Source organism: Polistes canadensis, unplaced genomic scaffold, assembly GCF_001313835.1.
Source record: "Polistes canadensis isolate GaletaPanama2010 unplaced genomic scaffold, ASM131383v1 scaffold_62, whole genome shotgun sequence".
NCBI classification, from domain to species: Eukaryota; Metazoa; Arthropoda; class Insecta; order Hymenoptera; family Vespidae; genus Polistes; species Polistes canadensis.
The window spans coordinates 40,220-57,400 of NW_014569609.1; the positions used below are offsets into that span (position 1 = coordinate 40,220).

Consider the following 17,181-nt stretch of genomic DNA (forward strand, 5'->3'; position numbering starts at 1 on the left):
CGCGCTTTAGACAATTTTTTATCCCCCAAGGGAATATATTTTTTCGAAATCTCTGTTAGTAACTCTCGACAATATTTCCATTCTCCGTGACGTGCATACTTTTTAAAACACGACGTTACACCAATATTTGTCGATGTCTCGAAAAGATTATAAAAACCTTGCTCCTGTGTGAATGTTACTGCATTTAATATTTGACGAAATTTATAATGTATCAACTATTATCCCTTGCCTTTGTGTATATGTATTTGATCAAAATCATTTTTATCGTTTATTATTTTTTAATAAATAATTTTTTAATAAATTTGTCGATGTCTCGAAAAGATTATAAAAACCGTGCTCTTGTGTGAATGTTACTGCATTTAATATTTGACGAAATTTATAATGTAGTAACTATTACTCCTTGCCTTTGTGTATATGTATTTGATCAAAATCATTTTTATCGTTTATTATTTTTTAATAAATCACGGGACACATTGCAAGTGGACATTTAAAAAAGAATCAAAAAAAAAAAAAGAGAAACGAAATAATCGCGAATAAATATTTAATATTTAAAAATTCAAATACACATTCACTGACTTCTGCATCCTCTCTTTATCATTTTTATTTTTATTTTTATTTTATTGATATATATTATATATATATATAAGGGTGTAACTATACTCACAGTATCGAAACGAAACTTTCGATTTCCGAAGAACGTTTGAAACTTCAATCAGCTTGTGGTAGCTCAAGTTCGCGGTAGAGAGAGTATATCTCATGATTAAATTCACTCTCACGTACTACACCAGTGAGTCCTTTGAGGCGGAATAATTTCTAAACGATGTGGCGCATAAAACTTTCGTCTCAAAGGCCCTACCTAAATTATTATCGATGGGGAATGGATTGCGTGTAATAAATATAAACTCTGTCTGTGAGTGCTGTTCAATTAGATAAAAAATATTTATATCTGAATATTAAACAATTCGTATATTGTATCGTAGAGATCGAATTGAAAAATTGAAATGAAATTAATTACCTGAGAAAAGTAGAGTTGGATGTCTTCTTCTTCTTATTCTTCTTCTTCTTCAATTCTTTTTTAATGGTTAAGAAAATATAAAAGTGTATCGATCCCATAGATAATAAAATAACAAATTAAATGTAAATAGAAAAATATCTATTTGATGAATTAAATTAAACGATATATAATATATTATATATTATATAAAGATATATGTAATTATATTATTTAAATAAAATGAAACATAAAAATATATAAAAAGAAAACTATGAAATAAAATAATGTAGACTGGGTTAATTAACTTCCAATTATTGTTTATGTATTATCAAAAGCTAAATTGTCGATAAAGACAGGACAAACAATGTAATACATCGAAATACTGATTCTCACAAAATGATTACGACTTATTGTCAATAATTGTACGTAAACGAAATTTACAATCTAACATTTTTCAAATAAACAATTAGAAAATATTATTCGACAGTTTCGATTTGTGATCCTGGCAATAAATGATTATCGTACGATGGCAGTGACGTATTCGATTTATTAAGTTATTCAGACTGACAGTTTCACTATCTACATCTACATCATCATCTTCTTCTTCATCTTCTTCATCATTTTCAGGATCTTCCGTGCAGAATAATAAAAATCTTCGTCATTCATAGTGAAAACATCGGTCATGAGATACATTTAATAACATATCAATAATGTTAGGTTTAATCCGATATATATATATACATATATATATATATATATATATATATATATATATCGATGGCAGTTTAAAATCTCGATTCTGAATTTTTCATTTCTACTAAACACAACGCACAATCATTATCGTCATTCGATTCGTGTTATCTTAATCCCTTAACCGTAGTTTCATTTTACCATTCTTCTAAACGATTCACTATTAATACTCAAGTAGCAGCCTCGAGTCATCATCATTATCGTCATAGTCATCATCATTATCATCGTTATTTCGCATAAATGATCGTCTCTCTCATCACTTTCGATCGCAATGCAAATCTATCTACATTATTTACATAATCGATCGCGGCAAAGGCGCATGAAGGATATCATCATCATCATCATCATTATAATTATTAATATTATTATTATTATTATTATTATTAATATAACACATAATTTTTTCCATTCCATTTGGTTATTTTAATTCATTTTTTTTTTTATTTTTTTTTTTTTTTGCTCCTTATTATATCATATTTTTCACACGCGTTTTTTTTTTTTTTTTTCTAGCGTTTCACGAATTCGACGGCTAACAATTCAAACTGTCAGGTACAACGTAAGAGAAGAAGAAGTCGGAGAGGCTGAAGCAATGCGAAAAAGCTTTTATATTTTTCTTTCTTTCTTGCTTTCTTTCTATTTATTTTTTTTTCTGTTTGAGGAAAGAAGCTGGAAGCCTGGCACGATTTTCTTGAGAGAGAGAAAAAAATAAAAGAAAAAGAAACGGGGGGCGCAGGGGGGAGGAGAAAGGGGTGGGGAATCGAAATATGCTAAACCTCTTTCGCGTTTCACCGTTTACTTACGACGAACTATATATGTCGTATGGGGGTGTATGGGATATATATATATATACATGTACGTACAAACGTTACCGTACATGTTCTTGCCGATATATTTATACAAGGCAAAGGAGTAACAAGAATTCGATTCGATCGTCGTATTCGGTAGTACGCTACTCGATATCTATCCACAATATTCTCGAGACACCAAATGAAACGAACGTACATAAATACGTTTCCTCTATACCACCCCCCCCCACCCCGCCCCCACGCCCTGCCAGCCTCCCCAATTTAAGGAAGGAAAAATCTAAACCCATCGAAACGCGAAAGAGGAGAATTTCGTTACTTCCATCATTCCCCCCGAAAGTTTTCATTCTTTCTTTTCTTTTTTTTTTCCTTTTCTCATTTATATATCTTTCAAATATAGAAATAATTTGTAGAGTTACTTTAAAACAATGTTTGTTTTTCTTTTTTTTATTCTTTTCTTCTTGCTTTTTTCTTTTCTAGGAGAAAAATGTATTATCGCTGTTGTAATTGTATTACCTTGTGTTTTTTTAAAGGTACAGTTGTTAAAAAAACCAATCGTGTGTGTGTGTGTGTGTGGAAATTTTTTGACAACTGGAAATATTTTTATTCGTTTCTTCTTGACTTTTGGTTTTCTTTTTTCTCCTTTTTTTTTTTTTTCCTTCTTCTATTTGATATAATCGCGCTTATTATTTGTGTGTGTTTTGTTTGTTTGTACGAAACGAAGCCACGAAGCAGCTCTCAGCTCTATGCACACGTCGTTGTTGTGTTATGTCGATGATTCGAGGCTACACGATTAATTTACACCTGCCTCTCTTCGTCTATCTATTTCTCTCTCTCTCTCTCTCTCTCTCTCTCTCTCACAATTTTTCTATTTCCATTCTCGGACGTCGAACACTAAACCGCCTATAACTTTTATCTAAACATAGTCCTCTCTCTTTCTTTCTTTCTAGCGTATTTCGAACTTATCATTCGTTAATTTTTTTCAACACATCTTATATTAGTTTACACCGTCATACCAAAATCGAGACTAAGCAATGGCAAAACTATTATTTTTTTTTATTACGAAACTTCGTTTAACATTCCTTTCCTTTTTCTTTTATTTCATTTCTTTCTTTATCTCTTTCTTTTTTACTATTGTGCTTTCACACTCTCACTCATCACATTCTATGAACCTTCATCTAACTATATAATTCGCGCGTATGTATTTACATATATATCTATACGTATATGCCTATATTTCTCGTTAATTTATTTACTTATTTTATTTTATTTCATTTTATTTATTATACGTATATGTATATTTATTAGATATACAATTTTTCTGTTTCTCTCATCGCGCAGATTTTCTATTCCGACGATAATTTCAAAATTAATCGATTTTCGAGCTTTATCTCTCTCGCCATTTGTTTTATTTTCTTTTTTTTTTTTTTCTTAAATAATATAACCGTTGCAAAATTAAAAATTAAATAGGACATGGAATTATCACTGTAGGTTTTTATAATACTATTTCTTTTGTTCTCTCTCTCTCTCTCTCTCTCTTCATCTTGTTCTTACTTTTTCTATTTATTCATATATATATATATATATAATATAGATTTTCGTTTTAGAAAAGAACGATCGATTTAAAAAAAAAAAAAAAAAATGATAGAACTTATTAAAAAGAATAGATCTAAAACCCTTCCTTCCTTCCTTCCTTCCTTCTTTCTTATTTTCTTTCTTTCTGGTTATATGGACGATCCAATTTCCTTTCGCGGACAATAAAAGCTACCAGTATCCACTTTTCTCGTCGTTCGACGAAAAAACCTGAGGACCTAGGAATGCCATAAGGAACGTGCCGCGGTATACTAAACGATCCCTTCGCGAACAAGTATTTTCTTTTCGAGAAAACCTCGCGGAAAGTTACTTCGTCGAAAATATAAGAAGAAGAAGAAGAAGAAGAGAGGTTGAGGGGGTGGGGTTGTAGGATGCTGGAAATGGAAAAGGTTGAAAGAAAATGTTACATCCAATCGAACTCGTAAACGTAAGCCATTGGTTGTTATATCGCATTGCAACAACTATAACAATAACGAAATAAAAACAAACAAGCAAACAAAAAGTAACGTGAATCGTAACTCTGGAATGCATACGATTCATGATTTTCAACAACGTCGATCCAAATGTTTTTTCAAACGTATTCGTAAAACTCGTCGAATTTTTAGTAGAAAATCAGAAAAAACAGTTCGAATTATCAGATTTACAATTACATAAGAAATCATTTAACTAGTCTCATGGTGATTAAACAAAAGTGTACGTATATATATATATACATGTATCGATAGTATAAGAAAAAGGGGATGAATAAATTGGCTAGATTACTATTTGTGTCGGTACTTACAAGCAACATTATTTTTCCAGTCTTCCCTTTCGTTCTCTAACACAGAAAAGGGCTCGCACGTGCGTGCCCCGTCTTTTACTGTGACACTCATACACAATATATCAATATATATAGATATATTAATATATTTATATATATATATATATATATTTATAATATATCTTTTATTCTGTATTATTTTTTGTTGTTTTATTATTTAATTTTTCTCACACACGATTGCATCTTTCCTTATTTTCTTATCTTCTCGTTTGCACACGCATCACACTTGCACACGCATACTTGCACACTCATACACGCCATAGTCCTTTTTCTCCGTGAATTTTTTTATTCTTTTCTCATTTGTTTTATTTTATTATGTTTTGTGTTTTTATTTTTATTTTTATTATTATTTAAGTCTAGCTTTAGTACGAAAATAATTTCAAGCGTGGCCGACATCGTCGCATTCGAGAACCGTCGTACGACCGGAAACGGACGCACGCCGGACTTTCCGTCCAATAAACACTACAACTGGAAGCCCCGTTCCCATGATGCGAGAATCATCTTCTGATGGCTGTTAAGAGCAATGGCAAAACGCTCGGTAATAGAAGATGAAGTAGTATGCGGGGCTCACGTGCAGCGCCCAGATTTAACGCATCCAATGGTAAATCTCCTGGTGGCATCGATGGTGGCTCGTATTCGTTCTCGTAATCTGCAAACAAATACAGGAACACATCCCACTTTTTTTTTTATATTTTTTTATTTTTTTCTATTGTCGATTTATTCTATGAAAAATAATGGAAGTTGAACGTCTATCTGTAGACAGGGTTTTCCCAAATTTTTCAGTCGGAATTTTACGAATGATTTTTTACTATAATAAATTATATATTTTATATATTATAAATACTAAAAAAATATTTTATATAACCCGATCATATAATTAATTTAGTCGATGTGATATTGTTGTTTTAATATGAAAATTATTGTATAATTTATAGAACTTTAGTGAATATATTATAGTTGGTTCAACTATTATATTTATAAAGTAAACTTCTTATCTCGTGTAAGATTTTGGAAAATTCAAACAAAACCTGGTGTATTTGAATGAGTGAGAAGATCTATGATAAAAAGCTGAACTCGTGCACTTCGAATAATTTCTATGAAAATTATGTTAGAACACGGTATAATAAAACAACGATTATAATTTAGAAACAAATTCGTATTGGGTATATTATTATTTGAATTATTTTTCTTTTTTTCTATTCTCACATATTTTTAAACACCCTGTACAATTAAAACTTCAATATTTAAATTAAAAGGATAACATATAAATGTTCGAATGGAGAAATTGTTGTGTTATAAAATATATTTATAAATTTATGCTTTTATTTTCACATTATTTTGTTTAATTTATGAAATATTTCTTTTTTTTATTTTAACAGTTTATTTTTTACAGACGTTTTCAACGCTATTATATGCGAATTTTAAAAGCCTTATGATTTATTTCAATTTCATACTAAAGCAATAAGAAGGATAATAATATCGTAAAAATGATCTACTATGTTTCAGTTATTTATTTTGATAGCAGATGATTCGATAGTGCATCATGCGAGTAGTAGAAGGTTTCGAATATTAGATCATCGAATATTGGAAATTCCCTAATATTTGCTGTATTTGATCATTGATTAACACATGATATATATATTGTTTCAAATAGCATAACCATTAAATTTCAAAGCACAATTTTAAATACAAAATTATTTCTTCATTTGATCCTTAAGTGTTAAATATTAATCACGTTTAAAAATTTATAACAAATTATAATATTATCATTAATTGAAATATAATACCAATCGTACGTACTCAAAAATCAACTATAATGATTTATATTATAAATAATAAAAAATACGACGAACAATCTTTTTTTTTTTTAATATTTATTAATTTGAAAAAATTCGATTAACATGTCAGTGGGGGAGTGGGAGGGGGGGGGAACACACAATAGTATAAAAGTTTGTTTTTCTTGAAATAAAATCGTGACATTCGATTTATTGCGTGAGTTCTCTGACGCAATAGGAAAGTCAATCGATTTAGTGAAAGGTTAGAAAAAGGGAAACAGAACCTGGGTACCTACCATGGTTTGAAAAGAAAAGAAATGAAAAGAAAAGAAAAGCAAAGCAAAGGTAGAGTAAGGTGAAAGAAAATAACGAGAATTCCGTTGTTACTCCTTTCATCTTACTATTTCTTTCTACACTTGTTCGATTTAACCCCTAACCCCGAAAGTTCCAGCGTGCTTTAGCCCCTCGAGGCGAACGATGGCCGGAGGTCAACGAAGCTCGTTTTTCATTAATTGAAAGTAAACGTCGCGAAGAGAAAAGTGACTTCGGTACCACGGATCGAAGAAATCTTTCGATGAAATCGCAAGTTTTTTCATTCTTTCAATGGTTCCTACGAGCATTCATCGTCACCAGCTGACCCCCCGTCTTTTGTATCGACTCGTACAAACTTTCCTTTCATTTCTTTTTATTTTTTTCTTTTTTTTCCTCTTTTCTTTATCATCCTCTATTCTTATTTCATCCTCCGACACGGATTTGAACGCGTTTTTTTTTTAAAATCAATGTATCTAAATAATATCCAACTTTGTAATATTATTTTCTAACGAAATCGAACTTGACCCAAAATTAATCCAATCGATTTGCGGAATTTTCAATAAGTTCTTTCTTTTCTTTTCTTTTCCTTTCATTGTGTGGAAATGTCAATATTTGATCGACACGTATGATTGACACTCACATTTAACGTGGTCGAACGATTTGTTTTATTAATAAAACAATACGCAAAAAAGAAAAAAAAAAAAACAGTCAAATCGCGTTGTCCTCGTTTCATTTTATCTTTCGAAATATATTTGACGAGCGGATTACGATTCGGTTGAATTCGTTTAAAATAAGAATTGTACGAAATGAAATAATAATTAAATAAATAAAAATATGTCAAAAGTAGGAGAGTGGGGGGGGGTGGGTGATTGGGTGGGTGATTGGTTGAATGAAAAAAGAATTCAAATTTAACGAATACCCTACGAGATGAAAATAATATCCCTATTCCTTTTAATTACATGTATCATTGGGTACAAATTTTAATTATACTAAATACTGAATCGACTTATATTAGCGAAAGTAGAAAAATGTATCGTCATAGGGAATTCATTGGGGAATTTTATCAAGCGTAGTTAGAAATAGACGTTTACTGACCTGGATTTCTCCATTCCTCGACCTCGTAATCGTTGGGACGTTGACGTAATTTCTTGTTACCGTTTCTACCTAAGAGAACAATATACCAACGAGACGTTTTATCGATATGCTGCATTGCCATACGAAAATATATTCAACAAAAATAAAGTGGATAGAACTATTCTAAATAGAGAAAAGATAAGAAAGAAAAAGGAAGGGAAATGAAATGAAGAAGAAAAGGGGTTGGAAGGAGGAGGAGGAAGTTGGTGGGGAGGGGAGGGGAGGGGAGGGGAAACTTCGACTTCCTCAACCTACCCTCTGGCAGGCTACTACAGTTTCACGTAATTACGCGAATAATTAAGATCATTGTAACGAAGTAAGGTAACTTTTGCATATAAGGTATAGTAGGAAATGCTCTTATTCGAAGAGAAAAGGATAAACAAAATACGAACTTTGATCGCGCGCGAATCCAAGTGTAATTAAGATCATCTTGAGGAAGTAAGGAGAAGAGAGAGAGAGAGAGAGAGAGAGAGAGAAAAAGAAAGAAAGAAAGAAAGGAGAAAAAAAAAAGGAGCAATGGCAAGAGGGTGAGAAAGGAGAGAATACAGAGGCACCCCCAACTACCCTCGTTTAATTAATCTCGAGCTTATACTTCTCACGTTACTCGAGAGAAATCGTTCAAGACGGTGAAAATGGCATAAGTAGAAAATAAAGTTTCGACGTTGAAACAAAGCGCTAATTACCGTTTTTCTTCATTAACGATGTTACGTAATACGGAGATTGCGTTGTTGAGGTGGTAGATGGTGCTGGGATTTCTGTAAATAAAACATAAACAATCGGTTGGAATTTGATTTTAATAATTAGAAAAACAAAATACTTCTTATGAGTTTACAATTTTATCGATTTATTTGATTGTATGGTACGAATTGATACAAGAAATCATGATTAAAGAAGTATCATTTTTATTCCTAATGACCTTTTTTTTCTTTTCTTTTCTTTCTTTCCTTTTTGTCATCGTAAAATGTATATATACTTTCGCGATTGTTTGAAAAACGAATTAAAGGGATCCTGTATGCGACTTCTTGCATCGTGCTACTTTGGAAAACACTCTTCTCCGGTGGTGTTCTTCTCTTCCTTTCGTGAAAATGCTGATGCAAACATTTGTCGTACGGCTTTAAAATCGTTTCTAACTATAACTCAGAGCTTGTACGTGTACACGTTGTTCGACGTACGCTTGCTCGTTAAGTGAATTTAATAAAAAAACAGATGATATTGGAAGAAAGAGAGAGAGAGGAAAAGAATTTAAAAAAAAAAAGAAAACCTTGTCGAGCTTAAAAATCGATATATATATATATATATAAATATTCTCGAGATTGAATATCACAACAAATTCCAATTTATTTTACAATTAACTAAAAAGAAAAAAAATATAATAAGAAACAAATTTTTTCAAATAAACTTTAATAATACTACGATTCGTATATTATAACGAAAATAATGCTTGTAAAAATTGTTTTTCAATATAATATTATTATGAAAGAGGACATTTTTCCAGCAACAACACCACCACTTCTTCCTACTCTCCCCTCCCCTAAACCCCTGGCTGGAAACTTTTAATTCCAGCCAATTTATTCGTTTAAACAGCTTGAAGAAAAAAAAAAGAAGAAAAAAAAAAAGATTATGTTCCGTACGGATAAATATATCCTTCGTAAATTTCAACGGCAATTACTACGTTGAACTACGTTGGAAAGGATGCTTGACCTCGCTCATCGATCGACATTCAATGCTCGGAACCGTCAATGTCTTATGCAGAGGACTATTGGAAATCAATTATTTTACCATTAGGAAGGAGTCTTCATAATGTCGCCAAATAATTGTCCGTAATTACGAGGTAATGTTTAAGCTATTACGTCCTTTAGACTCGACTGGAACTCAATCTGTCTTTTATCGTGTTTCACGATTTTCACGAATATCGACGTATCGAAATTAAACGAAAGTTATACCGGGAGGTGGTGGGTGGAGGGTGGGGGAGAGGGTGGTTAGATATTTTTCCACTCCTATCACATTCTTTTCATTCGTTTTTCTATTCAATTTATCCTATCGTATCATTTTTTGTTTCGTTTTTTCCTTTTCTCTCTCTTTCTCTTTTTATTTTGAATGATTTTCTTAAAACAGAAAAATCAAATCTAACGAAATATACTATAAACTCACCGTCCAACTTGATAACACCGTCCGTTGCACCCAATGAATTTTGTGCGACACATTTGTAAGAACCGAAGTCCTTCGAGGTAACATTACGTATCTTCAATACCATGTGCTTCGTGTACTCGTTATCAGCAATCACCGTCATGTACTTGTCACCTGAAACGCCATAATTTGCACGCTCGTTAACTCTAATTACGTAGGTCGAGTAAAGGGTTTATAGTCGACCTTTGGAAAACTTGGAAATCGTTAAAAACACGTGTATGTATGTATGTATGTATGTATGTATGTATGCGTGTTCATCTTTTTTCTTTTTCTGTATATTAAGTTTAACGCGTTGAAATCTATCGATAAAATGATTAAATGAAAGTGTCCAGAAGCGTTTGTAGCGTTATCGTAAAAAGGATAAATGCAAGGGCAATAAAATCGAGAATTACCGGAGACAATCATATCGCCGTTTTCCGTAGTCCAATAATTAATGGCTGTTGGAAAAGCTTCGATGTGACACTCGAGAGTAACCTCTTGTCCGATATAGGCAGCTTCCAATTGATTTGGAATAGATAGCATCGGTGGAACTGGAAAGATAAAAAAAAACAAAAGAATCTATCGAATTCATCTTAAGATTTTTTGCTGACTAATGTAGTATAAGAACATAACGAAGAAATTTTTATCACTTTCAATACCGAATTATGATTAATTGTATATGCAATGTTCATAGTATTTTCTATAATATTTTCAATATTATTGAATTGTGCTTAAAAAAATTCTCTTGACGATTTATTTATTAATCAATATATTCTAATAAATTTATTTAATTTATATATTATTTTTCTAACAAAATCAATACAAATTATATTATACAATATACAATATATATATATATATATATATATATATATTTATAAATCGACAGGAAATATTTCTGTCAATCCAATAAAATTATATCGATTGTTTTATTGTCAAATTATCAAATGACATCATTTCTTTCTTATACGAAATAAAAGAATTTTTCATTAAATATTTAAATGTTCATTGATATATATTTTCAATTTTAAAATGATATAATTTTATATACGTATATATTTTCAAACATTAAACAAAATTCGATAGATTTCGGTATCGAAATAATTGATATTAACAAATAATGTAGAAAATAAAGTATAATAATTCGTATCGATCATTTATTACGTTTAGTTCGTAATAATATACATCAATTAAATAATCTTTGTTATTATCATTATTTATCGTGTTCGCGTTTGATAGATTTTCAATTGTATTATAGAGAAAACCCTTTACGATCTACTAAAATCCTCCTTTTCCTTTATGCCATTGTTAAAATTCGAACTGGATAGTGTTCATGTTTCCTTACACTTTCAAGTTAAGACCCTTCCACTCTCTCTCTCTCTCTCTCTCTCTATCTTTGAAAGCAAAACACTGTCCTTAAGTTTACCGATTATTACCGTTGTATCCAGTATGAGTAGTGGAATGCAACACAGCTTCACTTTCGATCGATATAAACACTCTGAATCGGTAATATCGTGTCATGGCAGCCACCTTTTACGAACCAACGTAAATCACAGTTTACTGCTAAGGGAAAGCACCCTTGGACGAAGCGCCGAAAGATTCTTCTCATAACCTTCTCTCTCTCTTTTTCTTTTTAAACCTTCTTTCCTTTTTATATCTCTCTCTCTCTCTCTCTCTCCCTCTTTCTTTATCGTGTGTTTTCCTTACTTCGATTTTTCTCTCTTTTTACCACCATTTTCCTTGCATATTTTTCCAACTTATCGTCGAATAGAAAATTTTCCACCGTTTTCTACACGTTAAACTCGCATTTCCTTTCGTACTCTGGCAGCAACGTGTGTACGCTTTCAGATAGATAAATCGTTTGATCTATCGATCTCTATCGATCTATCGATAGATCTACATCGGCGTACGTATTATATTATATGTATCTACATACTTCAATGGGACGTCCTTGAAAAACGTCGTTCGAATTTACTTACGCCAGTCGATTGCGTTTCTGAAAGGAATAGTCGCTAAAATTATATTACTTTTGTGCCTCCCCCCTCTCCCACCTCGCCCCACCCCACGTCGTAAAAATCCTTCCGTTCGAGACCCTTTTTTTTCTCCCTCACGATTTTGTTTTTATGTTCGGCTTCTTCGTAAAGTTCGCGGGTCGATAAAGATAAAAAATAGAAAAAAAAAAAAAAAAAAAAAAAAAAAAAAAAAAAACTAAAAAAAAAAAAAAGAGATAGATAGACGGAGGAAAAATAAAATCGGAAGATGATAAGGGGCGAGGGAGAGGGTGGGGAAGGGGGAGGGGGTTACTTAAATCATCGTGCGTAAGTTTAAATGCGCGCGAACGCGTATGGTGGTTTATTGAAGGGACCAGACGAAGTGTGGTGAGGTGAGGTGTGGTTAAATGAGATGAAGTGAAATGAGGCATGGGAGGGGGAGGAGTGACACGGGAGGGTTGACTCGAAACGGCTGCATTGGGACGTACGGACGTATATCGAGCATATCTGGGTCAAGTGGTTGCTCGTAAATCGGTGGCTAAATGAGACGTTGAAAGCCAACCTAATGCATCCTGCTGGACCAAGCTGCCTCTGACGATGAACAAGCACTCTTTCATTCCACGAAAATTTTTTACAATTATATGGTTAATCCTTTTACTCGTATCGTTCATATGAACTCAGATAAATGATTTTATTTATTTTCAGAATTCATCATCTTCATCATCCTCATTTGATTATTATTGTCAGATTACAAATTTCTATGATTTCGAAATTTGGAATATAATTATAATTAATAATAATTATTTATCGTAACTGCATGTGTGTGAGAAAGAACAATTACGTTGTTGAATTCGAATCCATTCTTTATCTTGATTTTATTTATTATAATAAATGTAAAGCATCGTTATCTACGTAGATATATCTATAAATGTTTAATATATTCGTTGAAAATATATATTTAAAAGAATAATGTAATATTTAAGTATAATGATGCACTTTTTAATAAGTCATATAATATTAACAACGTTATATATCTCAAATTATGGTTCAGATTCTCTTAATGGGGGAAAAAAAAAAAAAAAAAGAAAAACTAACGAGCAAATGTTTCACTAAACATTATTATTATTATTATTATTATTATTATTATTATTATTTTACGTAATACGTGTACTAGAAGATTGCGTGTGAGTGTCAATACACAGAAATACGAGTAATTGTAACCAGAGCGTAAAAATCGGGTTCTTTCACTCGTTTCTATCTAACGAACATTTTCTCCATTTTTCACTTTATTTATTGATTAAACATTATACATTTTCGTTTTATGATAGATGATCGGCTCGTTAAACATCCGCTTTTTAATATCTACCAATTGTATTTTTTTTTTTCCTATCGTACTCATATTTGCATTCAAAAAAAAAAAAGCTTGCACTTTTTCTCTTTCTTTCTCTCTGGTTGGTGGTGGTTTTGTAAAATGATATCGATAATAAAATGAAATTGTTTGATTAGTTTTTTATACATCTTACTGCGATAATACGAATCGTATTACAAATATCATTTGTTTAATAAAATTTAACGTCGATTTGAATAGTTGAAATATTCGATAAAACGAACATAGATATTGTTATTTCAATAATACGAATGAGTTAACATTGTAATCAATAAAATATCTGTCAATTAAAAATGAAATAAAGAGACAAATCGAATGGAAACATGTAGGAAAATTTTATTATACAAAAAAAATGTGTTATTTTTTAAATAAACATTTCACGTATCAATCTGTTACGCGAGTGCAATTTAAGCACTGCACACTGCACTTTGATTTAATGGCATTTTGCTTTTTAGTTTGTTTTATCCTTCTTGTTTGTTTTTATTTTATTTTATTTTATTTTATTTTTTTTTTTTTTTTCTTTTTTAAACGAACGACGTAACTAAGTGATCGATGGACGTTAAAAAATATTTAAAAAATGTAAAAAAAAAATAAAAAACATCAATTATTAGTATAATAGAGAAAGCTTACAGTGAACGTTGAGCGTGACGCTTTTGCTGACCGATGGTGGCACGCCGTTCGATGCTATGCACAGATATTTTCCCATATGAAGTCGACTTATCTTGACGATATGTAAAAATTCTCCATCGATGACGTTAACTGGAACAAACAAATGTGAAAAAAAAAAAACACCATACATAAAATGTAATCACTTTATCAACGAACACTAAGTAAAAGTTTTATCATTACTTTTTTACAATATGACACGTGGAAAATTGTGTTGCTACACCCCCCCCCTCCTCCACCTTCATTCCTCCCCTCCCCCCAGCTCCCACCAACCCACGAATTCTCCGATAATAATTTTCATCGTATTATTATTTTCTTGTTTCGCCAATGTTTCCCAGAGAACCCCTTTGTTTCGGAAACCTTTCGCGACTAGTAACGTTCGTAATTTACACGATAATGGCAAATATTTTCCGAACGGATCGATGTTCGAGGTGTTTGCAGGGATTCGCTGGACGAAGCGGGCAACACTGCGAAATAAATATATGTCTGCACAAGTTGTAGCGATATTACGGATCGTGTAACAGAGAGACAATGGCGAACTAGAGAATAAAACGGATTCTTGTATTAGTTGTGTAGAATTATTTGATAGTTTACATATTGATGTTCGTTCAACGAAAAATGGTCTTTATATATATATATATATATATATATATATATATATATGGTAGGATACCTGCATATCATGTCAATAGAAATTAGTATTAAAATAATAGGAACATTTTCTGCTTATTCTGCATCGGACGATTAAAAAAGCTTGCGAGAATGAACTAAAGACAAATATGTTCAGTATTCACGCATGAGAAAATAATGGAAAATAGTTGTACCGTTAATGAAGTATAGTATATATGCGTGCATGAACGCACGAATCTATGTAATATTAACAAAATGTAACGCGAATAATTTCCGAATATCGTAAAATTTATCTTATGGAAATTCCTTTCCTTCTTTTTTCTTCTCCTATATTTTCTTTCATTATTTTTATATCTTTATTTTGGACACTTATATATATATCATTTATAAATTTAAATAAATTATTATATTCATAATGACACAATACGCGTAAATTCAATAACAAAATGTTTCATATATTTATATCTTCCAATAAAAAAAAAAAAGATAAAAATGTCGTCACATTTCAAAGCGCAGTAAAACGAATTAAATTAATTAAAAAAAAACCTACCAAAACTATAAAAAAAACTACAATAGAAACTTATCCTATTCGTTTCTAGATTTATCTAAAATCATATCAAATATCACAATGAAGTAAATAAAAATCGGTATAGTTGATAAAAGTATATGTACCTACAATCTTTTGCGTGTTCGATATTGTTATCTTTTAAATGAGCTTTCGTGCATTGTAAAAATCGGTCAAGAGATGCTACAACAATAGAAAAACTGTTTGTGATGAGAGAAGAACTCTTGGAAAGGCATTGGATGGTGAGCAGACCCCTTAAGGGTCATTTAGCCTCGTAAGGATTAACATTGGGATAGTGAAAAGGGGGGCTAGGTTAGTATAAACGGGTCATGGTATAAATTAGTGCTCATTCGCGTCGATGCGGGGGTGCTTAGGGTGCCGAGGGGTGGGGGTTAGGGGAGGGAGTTTGATAGGAGTGAGCGCATGCAACTCGCGGGAACTCTGGCTCTCACTTTGCATAACATTTTCTACCTCTCTTCGTATAGCACGGCTTAAGAATAAGCGGACAGCTTACGAAAGTAAAAAAAAAGGAATGAAAAGAAAAGGAAAGGAAAGGAGGAGGAGGAGAAGGAAGGGAAAGGGGATAGAGAAAAAAAAAGGAAAGAATAAGTGGCTGAGTGGCTATTTGGGAATTAGTACGTGATGTATTTTACCGCATAAGCGTTAGCTCGGGACACAATCGTATTTCATTCCGTCTTCTTACACTTTTTTTCTATTTTTCTTTTGTGTTCATTTTTTATTATTCTTCTTTTTTTTTTTTTTAATATCACATTCATCTATATCAGTAGTTAACTGCAAAGAGTTAAATATATATTTGTATATATATATATATACAGGGACTCCCACATAATTTTAGTCACAATTTTTTAAGTACTTGGGATAACCTGACAATAAAATTTTATACTTATAGCAAAGCGGATTTAAATTATATTTATATTAAATTAAAGTACACTCTTTTTTCTGCGCGTAAAATACTTTATAGAGTTATAAATTTAGCATGTAAAGTTCAAGAAATGTCAGAGATTGCAATGCTGTAAATTGTACAACTTTGCAATTCCTTTGAAAACTTTCAGTAAAAATTTTTTATACTAAAAGTGAGTTAATTTTAAGGAATCTTATATTGAATTAAAGTACACTCTTTTGTCTATACGTAAAATACCTTTACAAGCAATAAACCAATCTGCAAAGGTTCATAAAATGTCAGAGAATGCATTGCTGTAAATTGTACAACTTTGCCATTTCTTTGAAAAGTTTCGGCAAATATTTTTTATACTAAAAGTGAGTTAATTTTAAGGAATCTTATATTACATTAAAGTACACTCTTTTTTCTACACGTAGAATACTTTGTAGAGTTATGAAAATCTAATGTAAAGTGCAGAAAATGTCAGAGAATGCAATGCTGTAAATTGTGCATCTTTACAATTTCTTTGAAAAGTTTCGGTACATATTTTTTAAACTTTTAGCAAATGGATTTTAATGATTTTTATATTAAATTAAAGTACATTCTTTTGTCTACGCGTAGAATAACTTTTCGAGTTATAAATTAGTCTGTAAAGGTTCATAAAATGGCAAAGAATGCGATGCTGTAAGTTGTG

At 31.3% G+C, this 17,181-nt stretch overlaps 1 protein-coding gene across 2 annotated transcripts in view; it reads right to left on the minus strand.

Moving 5' to 3' along the window:
• Nucleotides 1-5,259: 5,259 nt before the first annotated feature.
• Nucleotides 5,260-17,181, minus strand: part of LOC106786005 (limbic system-associated membrane protein-like) — a 194,021-nt gene continuing 182,099 nt past the window's right edge. For both annotated transcript variants that reach the window (XM_014746941.1, XM_014746940.1), the window contains exons 6-11: nt 14,356-14,484; nt 10,761-10,898; nt 10,333-10,482; nt 8,865-8,936; nt 8,143-8,211; nt 5,260-5,609 (exon numbers count right to left, since the gene is read on the minus strand). In XM_014746941.1, coding sequence (XP_014602427.1) covers nt 5,458-5,609; nt 8,143-8,211; nt 8,865-8,936; nt 10,333-10,482; nt 10,761-10,898; nt 14,356-14,484 — 710 coding nt within the window. In that variant the 3' untranslated portion in view covers nt 5,260-5,457. The remainder of the gene's footprint in view (nt 5,610-8,142; nt 8,212-8,864; nt 8,937-10,332; nt 10,483-10,760; nt 10,899-14,355; nt 14,485-17,181) is intronic.